Source organism: Pristis pectinata, chromosome 1 (assembly GCF_009764475.1).
Source record: "Pristis pectinata isolate sPriPec2 chromosome 1, sPriPec2.1.pri, whole genome shotgun sequence".
NCBI classification, from domain to species: domain Eukaryota; kingdom Metazoa; phylum Chordata; class Chondrichthyes; order Rhinopristiformes; family Pristidae; genus Pristis; species Pristis pectinata.
Genome location: NC_067405.1, coordinates 82640618 through 82656459, shown reverse-complemented (window position 1 = coordinate 82656459; position 15842 = coordinate 82640618). Strand labels below are relative to the sequence as shown.

General features: G+C 43.9%; 1 protein-coding gene across 4 annotated transcripts in view; it reads right to left on the bottom strand.

Moving 5' to 3' along the window:
- The window catches only part of stard9 (StAR-related lipid transfer (START) domain containing 9), a 247660-nt gene that overhangs the window by 37701 nt on the left and 194117 nt on the right, over positions 1-15842 (bottom strand). For all 4 annotated transcript variants that reach the window (XR_007957336.1, XM_052028043.1, XM_052028052.1 and 1 more), the window contains exons 22-23: positions 11473-11693; positions 6340-6871 (exon numbers count right to left, since the gene is read on the bottom strand). Coding sequence is in view for 3 of the 4 variants with exons in the window: in XM_052028043.1 (XP_051884003.1) it covers positions 6340-6871; positions 11473-11693 (753 nt within the window). In the remaining variant the exon portion in view is untranslated. The remainder of the gene's footprint in view (positions 1-6339; positions 6872-11472; positions 11694-15842) is intronic.

The following is a 15842-nucleotide window of genomic DNA, read 5'->3' as shown; positions in this document are numbered from 1 at the left end:
GTGCATGGAGTGCGCTGCCTGGGGTGGTGGTGGAGGCTGATAAGTTGGTCAAGTTCAACAGATTGTTAGATAAGCATATGGAGGAATTTAAGATAGAGGGATATGTCGGAGGAAGGGGTTAGATAGTCTTAGGTGTGGTTTGAAGGTCAGCACAACATGGTGGGCCAAAGGGCCTGTATTGTGCTGTATTCTTCCATGGTAACTTGATGACAATTTATCAATTCATTTTTGATGAGTTTTTAAATTGGATCCAAAACTGGCTTGGTCATAGAAGACAGCAGGTCATGATAGTGGGATGTTTTTCTGACTGGAGGTCTGTGAGCAGTGGTGTTCTGCAGGTTTCAATGCTGCGACCTCTGTTGTTTGTAATACAAATTAATGATCTGGATGAAAATGTAGGTGGTCCAATTAGTAAGTTTGCATATGACATGAAAACTGGTATGGTTGTGGATAGTGAGGAAGGTTGTCAAAGGACTTAGCAGGATATAGATCAGTTGTAAATTTTGGCAGAGAAATGGCAGATGGAGTTTAATCCAGACAAGTGTAAGGTGCACATTGGGAGGTCAAATGCAAGAATAAAGTATGCAAGATATCTTTATTAGTCACACGTACATCGAAACACACAGTGAAATACATCTTTTGTGTAGAGTGTTCTGGGGGCAGCCCACAAGTGTCGCCACGCTTTCAGCACCAACATAGCATATCCACATCTTCCTAACCCATATGTCTTTGGAACGTGGGAGGAAACCAGAGCACCCGGAGGAAACCCACACAGATATAGTAAATGACAGGACCCCTTGGAGCATTGATGTATAGAGGGATCTTGAGGTGCAAGTCCATAGCTCCCTTAAAGTGGCAACACAAATGGAAAGGGTGGTAAAGGCAGCACATGGCATATTCCTCTTGATCGGTTAGGGCATTGAGTATAAAAGTTGGCAAGTCATTTGCAGCTGCATAAGATTTTGGTTAGTCCACATTTAGAGTATTGTGTGCAGTTTTGGTCATTGCATTACAGAAAGGATATGGGGAATTTGTAGAGGGTGCAGAAGAGATTCACCAGGATGTTGCCTGGATTAAAAAGTATTACCTTTAAGGTCAGGCTGGTCAAACAGACTCTGGAGCCAAGACATGAGAGGAACTTACTGCCAAGGGAGGTAGTAGAAGCAGATATGATAGCAACATTTAAGAGGCATAAAGGGTGGGGGGGGGTGAAATAGTGGGATACAGACCACATGTAGGTAGGTTGGATTAGTTTAGACTGGCATTGTGGTTGGCACAGACATGGTGGGCCAAAGGGCCTGTTCCTGTGCTTTACTGTTCTTTGTTCTGTTGATCCCAATATACCCAGATATGCACATTATCAGTCCTTTGAGCTAGATCCAGTCACAGGTACAAAACTGCCAAAATCAAAACAAAAAGAACACGAGTAGAAACCTGAAGACAATATTAATGCTACAAACCTTGAGAAATGCATCACTAATTCAACTGGGCACGTAGGAGTCTTATGGAGAGGAAAGTGCTTTAACATCAGTGAAAACAAACCTCTCAGACTTAATCTATACTATCGGTCAGTTTGTAGTTTCACCTCCTTTTGAACTACAGATAAACTCCAAAAATCCACAAACCAATCATTCAGAAATTCTGATGTTTTAGCATCTGGCTCATTAGGGTAATGTCGGCCACATTCCCTTCCAACTCACCAAGATCCCAGTTCCCTCACTCCCTTCCAAGGTTCCCAAAGTCTCAGTCAGCTGAGCCAGAATTTTTTTTAAAGAAAGATATTACACAGTATTATAATAAAAGTGAATTAAAAATATATTGGGTATTAATAATATCTAATAATCCAGAAAAGCTGTTAATCCATCAAAGTCCTGAGCTTGACTGTTTTACTGTAATAGGCACAGTAATGTAGCGGTTAGTGTAATGCCATTACAGCGCCAGCGACCCAGGTTCAATTCCAGCCACTGTCTGTAAGGAGTTTGTACATTCTCCCCGTGTCTGCATGGGTTTCCTTTGGGTGCTCCCGTTTCTTCCCATATTCCAAAGACGTATGGGTTAGGAAGTTATGGGCATGCTATGTTGGCACCAGAAGCATGGCAACACTTCGGGCTGCCCCCAAAATACTCCATGTAAAAGATGCTTTTCACTGTGTGTTTTGATGTACATGTGACTAATAAAGATATCTTATATACAAAACTATCAATGTATTGATTCTCTGGGATGCATTGATCCACATTTCAGGACTTTTGGCCAGGCCCTGGGCTAAACACAATTTAGCTACTTATACATACACACACCTCAGTGCGGATCGGTAATAACATCTCCTCCTCACATCAACACCTCAAGGATGTGTGCCTAGCCCACTGCCCTACTCTCTCTACACTCATGATTGGGTGGCTAGGCAAAGTGCCATCTATAAATTCACCAATGACACCACTGTTGTTGGCACAATTTCAGGAGGCGATACAGGAGTGATACAATTCAGCTGGTTGAGCGGTGTCACAACAACAACCTCGCACAACATAAACAAGACCAAGGAATTGATTGTGGACCAGGAAGGAGAGGTCAGGAGAATACACACCAGTCCTCATTGATGGGTCAGCGGTGGAAAGGGTGAGCAGCTTCAAGTTCCTGGGCATCAACATCTCAGATGATCTATCCTGGGCCCAACACACTGATGCAATCACAAAGGAACAGTACAGCCAGGGGCTTTCCTTCATTAGGAGTTTGAGAAGATTTCGTATGTCACCAAAGACTTTTGCAAATTTCTATAGATGTACAGTAGAGAGCATTCTGACTGGTTGCATCACCGCCTGGTGTGGAGGCTCCAATGTGGAGGATTGAAAGAGGCTGATGAGGGTCGTAGACTCAGCCAGCTCCATCACGGGCACAACTCTCCCCACCATCGAGGACATCTTCAAACGGCGGTGCCTCAATAAGGCAGCGTCTATCACCATCCGGGACATGCCCCTTTCTCATTACTACCATCTGGGAGGAGGTACAGGAGCCTGAAGACCCACACTCAATGTTTCAGGAACAGTTTCTTCCCCTCTGCCATCAGATTTCTGAATGGTCCATGAACTCTACCTCATTACTCCACTTTTTCACTACTTATTTATTTTTTGGTAACTTTTAATAATTTTTATGTCTTGCAATGTACTGCTGCCACAAAACAAAAAAAAATTTCATTGAGTATATCAGTGATAATAAACCTGATTCTGATTCAGTTTATTTTCTTCCCTTCATAGAATCTCAGAAGTTTATGACATAGAAAGGAGACCATTCAACCCATCATGCCCTTCCAGGGCTGAAAAGCTTGAGCACGTAGATATTAGGAAAGAGGTGCTGAAACTTTTGGAAAGCATCAAGTTGAATAAATCACCGGGACTGGATGAGATGTACCCCAGGCTGCTGTGGGAGGCGAGGGAAGAGATTGCGGAGCCTCTGACGATGACCTTTGCATCGTCGATGGAGACAGGAGAGGTTCTGGAAGATTGGAGGGTTGCAGATGTTGTTCCCTTATTCAAGAAAGGGAGTAGGGATAGCCCAGGGAATTATAGACCAGTGAGTCTTACCTCAGTGGTTGGCAAGCTAATGGAGGAGATCTTGAGAGGCAGGATTTATGAACATTTGGAGAGGTATAGTATGATTAGGAATAGTCAGCATGGCTTTGTCAAGGGCAGGTCCTGCCTTACCTACCTGATTGAATTTTTTGAGGATGTAACTAAGCACATCGATGAAGGGAGAGCAGTAGATGTAGTGTATATGGATTTCAGCAAGGCATTTGATAAGGTACCCCATGCAAGGTTTATTGAGAAAGTAAGGAGGCATGGGATCCAAGGGGACATTGCAGTGTGGATCCAGAACTGGCTGGCCCACAGAAGGCAAAGAGTGGTTGTTGAAGGGTCGTATTCTGCGTGGAGGTCGGTGACCAGTGGTGTACCTCAGGGATCTGTACTGGGACCCTTGCTCTTTCTGATTTTTATAAACAACCTGGATGAGGAAGTGGAGGGGTGGGTTAGTAAGTTTACGGATGACACAAAGGTTGGGGGTGTTGTGCATAGTTTGGAGGACTGTCAGAGGTTACAGAGGGACATAGATAGGATGCAAAGTTGGGCTGAGAAGTGGCAGATGCAGTTCAACCCAGATAAGTGTGAAGTGGTTCATTTTGGTAGGTCAAATATGATAGCAGAATATAGTCTTAATGGTAGGACTCTTGGCAGTGTGGAGGATCAGAGGGACCTTGGGGTCCGAGTCCATAGGACGCTCAAAGCGGCCGCGCAGGTTGACTCTGTGGTTAAGGCAGCATATGGTGTATTGTCCTTCATCAATCGGGGAATTGAATTAGGAGCCGAGAGGTCTTGTTGCAGCTATATAGTTCCCTGGTCAGACCCCACTTGGAGTACTGTGCTCAGTTCTGGTCACCTCACTACAGGAAGGATGTGGAAGCCATAGAAAGGGTGCAGAGGAGATTTACAAGGATGCTGCCTGGAATGCGGAGCATGCCTTATGAAAGCAGGCTGAGGGAACTCGGCCTTTGCTCCTTGGAGCGATGGAGGATTAGGGGGGACCTGATAGAGGTATATAAGATGATGAGAGGTACTGATCGGGTAGATAGTCAGATGCTTTTCCCCAGGGCTGAATTGGTGGCCACATGAGGACACAGGTTTAAGGTGCTGGGGAGTAGGTATAGAGGAGAGGTCAGGGGTAAGTTTTTTTACTCTGAGTGGTGAGTGCGTGGAATGGGCTGCCGGCAGTGGTGGTGGAGGTGGATACGATAGGGTCTTAAGGGACTGTTGGAAAGGTACATGGAGCTGAGAAAAATAGAGGGCTGTGGGTAAGCCTAGTAATTTCTAGGGTAGGTACATGTTCGGCACAGCTTGGTGGGCTGAAGGGCCTGAATTGTACTGTAGTTTTTCTATGTTCTATGCCAACTCCAGCCAAAATGCTTTTTAGGTTAATCTCTCTTCCAGGCTCTCAGTCCACAACTTGTAGGTTTGGCTTCTCAAGTGCTAATCCTGCAAAGAGTTTCTACCATACATTTCGGGAAGAGGCTGATTTCCAAACCTTCACTCCTCTTTGGGATGTACAACTCCCCACACCCACCCCAATTCTTCTCTAATCCTTTTACCAATAAAGTACATTCTATGCCCGAAACTTATTGATTAATGTACTAAATGAAAGTAGGTTCTTCCTGTTCAACCTGTCCAGGTCTTGCATAATTTTAAGTACCACAGTTAAGTTTACCCCAGTCTCAAGTGCCTAGACCACAATTAGTTTTGGAGATTATGATCAATGCTTTTGAGGGCACAGTCCATTACAAACAATTTCCACCAGTTATGTGAACTAGCTTGTTTACAACCCTTTAGCATTAACCCATCCAAATTTCCTCCTGTACTTAAGATCACAGCAAATGCTTTCTATTTAAATATCCTGAAATATCATGAACAGCTCAATAGCGTCCACTTTGTTCTCCATCAATGTAGACAGCAGCACTTCATACAGATAGAGTCAAACAGCACAGACACAGACCCTTGGGCTCACTATGTCCATGCTGACCATCAGGTACCTAGCTATACTAATCCCATTTACCAGCACTTGGTCAGTAGCCTTCATGATTCAAATGCTCATCCAGGTGCTTCTCAAATGTTGAGAGTCTCTGCCGCTACCATCCCCTCAGGCAATGTGTTTTAGACACCAACCAACCTCTGGGTGAAGGAATTCTTCCTCAGATTCCCTGTAAACCTCTTACTCTTCACCTTAAAACCTCAAACCTATGCCCTCTGGTCAAATTTCTTCATTATGGAGAAAAAAGTTTCCTACTACCCACCCAATCTATGCCTCTCATAATTTTGTTTAACACTATAAGGACCCCTTTGGCCTCTTCTGCTCCAGAGAAAACAAATCCAACCACATGACAGAGTGGATAGCGTAGAAGACTGCCAAAGAATACTCAACCACATGACAGAGTGGGTGAGTGTCAGTTCAATGCTTCATCTGAAGAACAACACCACCTCTGATTGCAATCATCCTCTCAACACTTGAATCCAATGTCAACCTAGATTATATGCTGAAGTTTCTTGGCATGGTCCTATACCCACAACCTTCCGACCGAGACAAGAATGCAGCTATTGGGACATGGCTGTTTTCTGCTAACCAACCTTTCCCTTTCAGATGCTGATCTATTCTGCATATATTGCAATTTTTACTTATATTAAACATGCTTTGAATAAAAAGATGTGTGCTTTTTCCAAAGCATAAGGGTGACCAATTGTAATTCCAATTAATCATTTCACTGCTCACAAACTTCAAATTACTGATGGTAGTGCAGAAGCATACCTGTAAATTGGTACGTGCTGTAGGTACAGGTGTGATACCAGGTCACCTGAATCCGAATGCCTCCTAGTGAGAAAAGGAACAGATAATGAATGCCTTCTCATGGGAAAGGAGCTTGGAGGAAATGATTTGTTCCACCTTGCCAGTTTAGGATTCATATCAGTTTGTAAAGAGTTCCCCTTGCCCTCTATTGGTCGCCCGTGTTGCTTCTTGCTGAGTAAGCTTGCAGCCTCCAGGTGTTGCAAGTTTGTCTTAGCTTCTAAAAGTTTGTGCTTCTCGGCAATTCTCTCCAGCTGATACTTGACTCTTTTCTTGCGGATATTTCGCTCAGCTTTCCTCAATGAGTGCCTCTGCAGCAGTTCCAGCTGAACTAATCGCTTTCTATCCTGCTCGATAAAAGGAATCCCTTCCACTTGTGAAGAGATCTGAACCCCACATTCAGTAAACGATGCAGAGTCGGTCTGTATCCCCAGCTCTTGTCGTTGATGTTCCAGGCAAACTAAGCGCTTCTCTTCATTTGCTAGACGTTGCTTGTCTGGAAAGAAGTAGAATTGTTAATGTGGAAAATGCAATTGCTGGGAAATTTTAATAGGATATCAAAAACATATCCAGGTCGAACAACATCTATGATGACAGAAATAGAACGTGGAACAGTACAGCACAGGAACAGGACCTTTGGCCCATAATGTTGTGCCAAACTAATTAAATTTAAACTAATTAACTAACAAATGCCCTAATCCAACTGAACTAATCCATCCTGCCTACACAATGTCCATATCCCTCCATTTCCTGCACATTCATGTGTCGTTCTAAGAGCCTCTTGAACATCTCTATCATATTTGCCTCCACCACCACCTCTGGCAGCACATTCCAGGCATTCACCATTCTGTGTAAAAAAAACTTGTCCTGCACATCTCCTTTGAACTTACCCCCTCTCACCCAAAATGCATGCTCTCTGGTATTAGACAATTCAACCCTGGGAAAAAGATACCAGCTGTCTATCTACACCTGTTATAATCTCATAGGCCTCGATAAAATCTCCCCTCAGCCTCCGCCGCTCCAGAGAAAATAACCCAAGTCTGTCCAAACTTTCCTTATAGCATATTCCTTCGAATCCAGGCAGCATCCTGGTAAACCTCTTCTGCACCCTCTACATCCTTTCTGTAATGGGGTGAGAACTAAAAGCAATACTCCATATGTGGCCGAACTAGAGTTTTATAAAGCTGCAACATAACTTATGGGCTCTTGAATACAATTCCTCAACTAATAAGGTGCCATATGCCTTTTTTACCACCCTATCAACCTGTGTAGCCACTTTCAGGGAGCCTTGGACTTGGACCCCAAGATCCCTCTGCTCATCAACACTGTTAAGGATCTTGCCATTAACAGTGTACTACCCTTTACATTTGATCTCCCAAAGTGCAACACTTCACATTTGGCTGGTTTAAACTCCATCTGCCATTTTTCCGCTCATATCTGCAACTGATCTATATCCTGCTTTACACTATCTTCTACACTATCCACAACACCACCAATCTTCATATCATCTGCAAACTTACACCTGTCTACATTTTCATCCAGGTAATTTATATATATATCACAAACAGCAGGAGTCCCAGTACAGATCCCTGAGGAACACCATTAGTTACAGACCTCCAGCCAGAATAAGTCCCATCGACCACTACCCTCTGTCTTCTATGGGCAAACCAATTCTGAATCCAAATGGCCAAATCACTGTAGATCCTTTGCATCTTAATCTTCTGGATAAGGCTCCCATGAGCAACCTTGTCAAACACCTTACTAAAATCCATGTAGACAACATCCGCAGTTCTACCTTCATCAATCACCTTCGTCACCTCCTTGAAAAGCTCAATCAAGTTAGTTAGATGTGACTTGCCTCACACAAAGCCATAATGACTGTCCCTAATTAGGCCACGGTTTTCCAAATGCCAATTAATGCTATCCCTAAGAATACTTTTCAGTAACTTCCTTACCACTGATGTGAGACTCACCCTTCTTGAATAATGGAACAACATTAAATTTAAAATTTTTAAATTTAAATTTTATTTACAGCATGATAACAGGCCCTTCTGGCCCAACGAGTCCACGCCACCCATTTTAAATCCAAATTAACCTACCCGTACGTCTTTGCAATGTGGGAGGAAACCGGAGCACCCAGAGGAAACCCACGCAGACATGGGAGAACGTACAAACTCCTTACAGACAGCGACGGGAATTGAACCCCGATCGCTGGCACTGTAATAGCGTCGTGCTAACTGCTACGCTTTCGTGCCACCCCTATACACACTCTGTACACCCTATTAACAACTCGCCAGTCCTCCAGGAGCTCACCTGTGGCTAGAGAGGACACAAAGATATTGGTCAAGGTCCCAGCAATCCCATCTCTTGCCTCTCTCAATAATGTGGCGTATATCCCATCAGGCCCTGGTGACTTATCCACCTAAATGTTCTTTAAGAGACCCAACACTACCTCCTTCTTTATTACTAAATGTCCAAGCATAACAGCACACTCTTCATTGATCTCCCTATCCTCCAAGTCCTTCTCCTTGGTAAATACAGACATAAAGTACTCATTTAGGATCTCTCCCACATCCTCTGTCTCCAAGCACGTTCCCTTCTTTATCCTTGAGTGGTCCTACCCACTCCCTAGTTATCCTCTTGCTTTTGATGTATAGAATGCCTTGGGATTCTCTTTAATCCTACTTGCCAAGGGCTTCTAGCTCTCCCAAGTCTTTTCGAGTTCTTTTCTGGCTTCTTTATCCTTATCTATAGCTATATTAAAACTTAAGGAGTTATGGTCACTGTTCCCTAACTGTTCTCCCACTGAAAGGTCAATCACCTGACTAGGCTCACTACCCAACACCAGGTCTGTTACAGTCTCTCCTCTTGTTAGATTATCTACATATTGATTTAAGAAACCCTCCTGGATGCACCTAACAAATTCTGCCCCATCTACACCTCTTGCACTAAGGAGGTCCCACTCTATATTAGAGGAAGTTGAAGTCACCCGCTACAACAACCCTGTCACTTTTACACCTTTCCCTAATCTGTCTGCATATCTGTTCCTCGATGTCCCAGTGGCTACTGGGGGGTCTGTAGTATAATATCATCAGAGTGATTGCAACTCTCTCATTTATGAGTTCTACCCATATAGACTCAGTGGGTGAGCTCTCCAACCCAACCATCCCATTGTGTCTATTACCTTATTCCTACCTGTTCTCACTGGTCATGACATCCACCTTCCTCCCAACCCCTCCACTTTCTGACCTGGTGCTCTGGTTCCCATCCCCCTGCCAAACTAATTAAAACCCTCCTGAGTAGCACCGGCAAACTTCCAGTGTATTGGAGGTTCTCCAGTGGCCAGGATTTTGATTCTCTTCCAGTTAAGGTGCAATTCATCCTTCTTGTACAGTTGCCCTGCTCAAGAAGAGGTTCCAACGATCCATGAACCTGAAACCCTGCCCCCTGCACCAGTCCCTCAGCCACACATTCATCTGTTCTATCTTTCTATTCCTGCCCTGACTAGCACCAGAGATTACTAGCTTTGAGTTCCTGCTTTTCAGCCTCTTTCCTAATTCCCTATACGCACTGTGCCAGGACCTCTTCCCCCCTTCTACCTATGTCATTGGTGCCAACGACTCTGGCTACTCCCCATCCACCTTGAGAATGTTCTGCAGCCGCCCGGAGACATCCTTGACACTGGCACCCAGTGTTATATGAAGTTAATAAATACCAAATAGTGTTAATGGAGCAAAAAGCAACTCAGCATGTCAAGCAGCACCTGTGGAAGGAAAAGGATAGTCGGTGTTTCAGTATGAGACCCTGCACCAAGGTTAAGAGTGTAGAGCAGAGATAGCCAGTATAAACAGGTGAGGGAGAGAGGTGAGCAGACGATAGGCAGAACCAAACAGTGTTAATGGCTTTGATGCAGTACTCCTGATTCTGTCTTCACTCATCAGGCTTGGTGGGGGGGTGCACAATAAAAGGTCTAAACTGTAAACCAAAACCAATACACCATGTAGAAGCCTAACCGTGAATTTAACAGTTTCTAAAACAGGGTTCAGGAAAATAGAAGCAGGAGCAGCTGACTCTTAAATCCCTACTCATAGTACAGGTTTACTTCTGCACTCCTGCCTCTCAAGATTGTGATCATATGGTCCCACCTCTCCCTCTACAGTCCCAATGCAAAAGACCCCTCCCTCCTGAATGCAGTTGTCTCATTTCTTCTCTTATAATTTGAGGTCCTTGTCCTCCAAGGCAATCGCTGAAGTCTCCTACCACTGCCCCCCCCCCCACCCCCCAAAACACTCCAGCAATCTGTCAACAATCTGACACACAATGAAAGAACAAAATACATTTCACAAAGGACCACTTGCTGGGTTCTCCCATTGTGCTGGACCAGCCCGCTAACTGATCAATGTCCAGTTAACAAACAGAAACACCAAGGACAACCACAAAGACAGGAAAATTGAGCAGAGCAAGATGAAAAAGAGACTATAACAGGATTGAGTACAGGAATGATTACTCAATGAGATAAGATGAAAGGGGGTGATAATGAAACAAATGATGCCTCAAGAGAAGTGCAGTGGTGCAGCAGTTAACACCTCACAGCTCCAGGGACCCGAGTTCGATCCTGGCCTGTGGTGTCTCCATGGAGTTTGCACATTCTCTTGGACTGTGTGGGTTTCCCTAGGTGCTCTGATTTCCTCCAACACCCCAAAGATGTGCTGGTAGGTTAAATGGCACTGCAAATCACCCCTAGTGTAAGTCAACTGCAGAAAGAACAAAGGGAAATTGATAGGCATGCAAGAGAGAATAAGGTGCAGGTGTATGGGGAAATAGGGGGATTGTTTTGAGGACCAGCATGGACCTGATGGGCTGAATTGGTCTTCTCTATCGTTGCAAGTATGTAAACAGAAAGGCAAAGCTGCAACTTCCTACAAGTGCGGCTATTCTTTATGATGATTACAGAAAGAATTTGCTCGTGGTGGTAACAGGAATGCTACAGCCGAAAGAACGTGATATTCATTATTGATGAAATATATTTAGCTCCCACCACCAATGAGAATTTCCTTTCCATACCCTGACTGAACCGAAAAGGGTGGGACTACGTACTTTCCTCAATTCGCAGCTTGAGCTGTTCCTGGTCGTGTTTAAGCTCTTGTTCTGCCCGTGACTGCGTTGCTTGGATGCGTTGGCGCAGTTCCTCAACGTAGCACTGCTGCTGGTGTATTTGTTCTTGGTAGAACATTTCCAACCCCCTCAGCTTCTGTTTGTATCCCTCATGCTCCTGCTGCTTGCTCTGGTAGCACTGCCGCAGTTCTCTCAGCTGCCTCCTAAGAACAAACAACAAGCAAGTGAAACCCCCTCAGGTACAAGGACTCGGGCACAAGTGCAGGGAGTTCACAAGACCTCCGGCGCCTCGGACAAGGGTAGCAATGATTGAAGGCGGCAGCAGACCACCAGAGAAGTAACTGGCGACTCTCGTGGATCCCCGCCCTGATACCTTGGCAGCTCCAGGGCTCTCGTCTCCGCTTCCGTTAGTTTCACGCCGTTTAAGACAAAATAACGGCTAGGTTGTCAACACCACCAGCAAATTTACCTCACTCAAAGACGGGCAGTTACCGGAGTCTGGGTGCACGGTGCTAACATATTACCGGCACAACAACGCACCCTCTGGCCAAGCACAACTTCATTTAATGACAGGTGATTATGGTTATACACGATGTTCTAAAATTCAACTTCAGTGGCAAGGTCCTTCCAGTAACATCGCCGGGAGCTGCACTCCGCATTTGTGTATCCCGGGCGGTGAGGGGCTGTTTACTACCTTGGAAGGGGTTTAATGTGGGCGTGCACCGCTCTCAAACTAATGTTGGAGTCCGAGGATTCAACATCTTTGCAAATGGGCAAAACAAATTTGACATATTTGCTCGATTTACCATCTGATAAAAGGAAGATTTTGACTCCCAAAGTTAAACGGCCCAAACGTGCTCCACAAATGGCAGGTGTGGATTTTAGGCCAACGTAAAGAGGAACCTGGGCACTGGTGCAGGTCAGTTAGTGCAACACCAGTAAAATTTACTCATCAACACAAAGGCATGTTACAGCCGAACGTCACTAAACACGTCTCGCATCGACTCCACACAACACAACCCTCCACACTGTTGCAGCTTTTTAAACTGAGTTAATAATCTAATAACTATTACCAACCCCGAGTCAATAATAAAAGATAAGGTACAAGATTTATTAATATTCCTAACTCGTAAGGGTAAAATTGAAACGTTACACGGAATAGTGAGCACTCCAATTAATGTCTGCCGTTGCTAGCCTTTCTCCCACGGCTTATTCGAACAAGTAGTTTTCAAAGGATGTGACCCAGCCAGAACGATGCCGAGATGTCGGTCTGCCAATGATTCAAACTGTGCTGTCTGAATTCACACCCCTGCAATAGATCCGGTGCAAAGGGAGGACTCAGCCACAATAGTTGCAACGCCGTGCCAGGAGGCCACCGTAGCCTTGACAACTGAGAAAGCCGTTTCTGTAACTGTCTTCAGTAAATGGCAGCACCTTTAAAGCATCATGCGAGCCACTGAGATTGAATATACTGTATATCAAAGACGTCGACTTAAAAACTGTTTTACTTTCATTGCAGCGATCTTTTATTTCATCCAGGTGTCCAAGCAAATCATTAACAAAAATTAGCGGAATATTCATCCTCTAAATATGCAAGATAAATTTTGATAAGATATAAAATGAAAAATTTACACAAGGAAAAAAGGGCAACACAGTGGCGCAGCTGTGGGTGCTGCTGCTTCAAAGCTTCAGTGACCCCGGTTCGATCCTGAACTCGGAGTAGTGTCTGTGTGGAGCTTGACTGTGTGGATTTCCCCTGGATGATCCAGGTTTTCCAAAGATGTGTTGGTAGGTTAATAGGCCATTCTAAATTACCCTTGGGATAGGTAAATGGCAAAAGGAATCGGGGTAGGGGATATGTTATAGGACCATGGGGGAAATACCTAATTGGAAATTGGCAGGCACGGTAGCATAGTGGTTAGCACAATGCTTTACAGCGCCATGCTTTACATGCTTTACTGTAAGGAGTTTATACGTTCTCCCCATGTCTGTGTGGGTTTCCTCCGGGTGCTCCGGTTTCCTCCCACATTCCAAAGACCTACAGGTTAGGAAGTTGTGGACATACTATGTTGGTGTCGGCAGCGTGGTGACACTTGCGGGCTGCCCCCGAAAATCACTACGCAAAAGACGTATGGAATATGAGGAGAGGCTTAAGGTGTTAGGGCTTTATTCACTGGAAAGGAGGAGGATGAGGGGAGACACGATAGAGGTTTATAAAATATTGAGACGAATAGATAGAGTAGACAGCCAGCACCTCCTTCCCAGGGCACCAATGCTCAAGACGAGAGGGCATGGCTTTAAGGTTATGGGTGGGAGGTTCAGGGGAGATGTCAGGGGGAGGTCTTTCACCCAGAGAGTGGTTGGCGCATGGAATGCACTACCTGGGGTGGTGGTAGAGGCAGATACATTGGACAGGTTCAAGAGTTTGTTGGATAGGCACATGGAGGAATGTGAGATAGAGGGATATGCGGGAGGAAAGGTTTAGATAGTGTGAGGGTGGTTTGATGGACGGCACAACATGGTGGGCCGAAGGGCCTGTTTTGTGCTGTATGGTTCTATGGTATTTCACTGTGTGTTTTGATGTACATGTGACTAATAAAGATCTTATCTTAGAGGGGGAGGGCGAGTGGAACTGCTGTGAGCTGGCAAGGACCTCATAGGTCTAATGGCCTCCTTACGTTGCAAAGTAATTGCACTAAAGCTATTTTACATTCATTGCACTGAAAAGTCAAAGAGAAACAATTATTACAAATTAAAATATAAATATGCAAAAAGTACTCTGCAGACCAGGTAGCAACTGTAGAGAAAAAAATGTTTTAAGATCGCAAGTCCTGAAACTAACTCACTTCTGCATATTTCCAGACTTTTCTATTTTTGCAGCACTTTATCCATAAACAATGACTCATGGTAACAGATTAGTTTTTCGGCTGCAGCAAATTGAACCAAAAGTAACAATTTAGTTTTTTTAGCGGTGTTGGTGAGAGTGGGATGGATGTTGGTTTGGCAATTGTGTATTTTTTTTAATTACTGCTGGGTGTTCAGCATCACCCAAAGTACTCTAACAGGCAGCTGGATCTTCATTAATATTCAATCTAAGGGCCACTAAATGGCTCAAAGCTGCAAACTAGAGTTACACAAACTGACAATGTGGCAGGAGGATTCATTGTTTATATTTCAGTAACCACTTATCTCTGCCCTGTTCTGTGAAATCATTGAGACATTCCTCATTGGGAATTAAAAAACAGTTACTTAATTACAAGCAGTGCTCCACTAGCCAAAACATGTTGTTTATATTCTCAAATGTTACATCCTTTGCTGCCAGATGATTACTGTGCTGATAATCAACATTTTCTGTTCTATACAAGGAAAAATATCAGGTTTTTTACCTATACTATTATGGCAGTAATCCGATCATAATTTAGCAGAGGAGAATCAACCATGATAACTTTGATGACATTTTCGTATTGATTTTGTTATGAGTGCAACCTAGAAATAAGATTGAAATTAATGTGTTCCCCATTGCAATGGCCACCTCTTTTTGTGGGTTTGAGACTACACCATCTAGAAAATCCCAGTAACAACACATCTAACATAAGATACAATTTTATTATAATATCCCAGTGTCTTGGGGTTACAAACACAATAACTTAATAAGCATGCAACTATACTCATGCCATTTAGGTAAATCACAACAGCTCACAGCCTCTCAAAATATGAGCCTATATCACAGTGAGATACTAAGTAATGCAAGCAATGGTTACATTAGTTTGAAGTCAAGACCTTCCCAAATTAACTACGTCAGGCACTGCAATTGAAATAGATTAATTTCAGCAACCTTTGTCAAGGGAGAGGGCAGTCACTCATATTTCTGATTACCAACAGACAGTTGCTTTTATACAGTACCTCAGACGACCAGGGCTAAAGAGATTTACAATCAATCATGGTTGATTGCCGTCTGCTAAATTACAACTGGATTACTGCCATTATATTATAGGTGAAAACCTCTTGAATAAAATTGAAAATGTTGAAACTGCATATCAGCACAGTAATCATCTGTAGTTAATGTTGTCTCGTAAAAACAATATGCAGACAATACAAGTAACTAATAACAACTATGCTTTTATATTGGCCTGGATGTGGGAGAGATTACACCTATTCTCTGAAATGGTAACATGGGATCTTAACTGACAATTCAAATGGGGTCTCATTGGAAAGATACCTCTTTTCTCAGTTCAATGAATTCTCAGCATTGATTTTCTACTCTAATCTCTGTTGTGGGGCTTGAATCCATAACCTTAAAAGGAATCTGCTATCAATTGGCCCAAGTGGAAAATGGCCAGAGGCTCCTGACA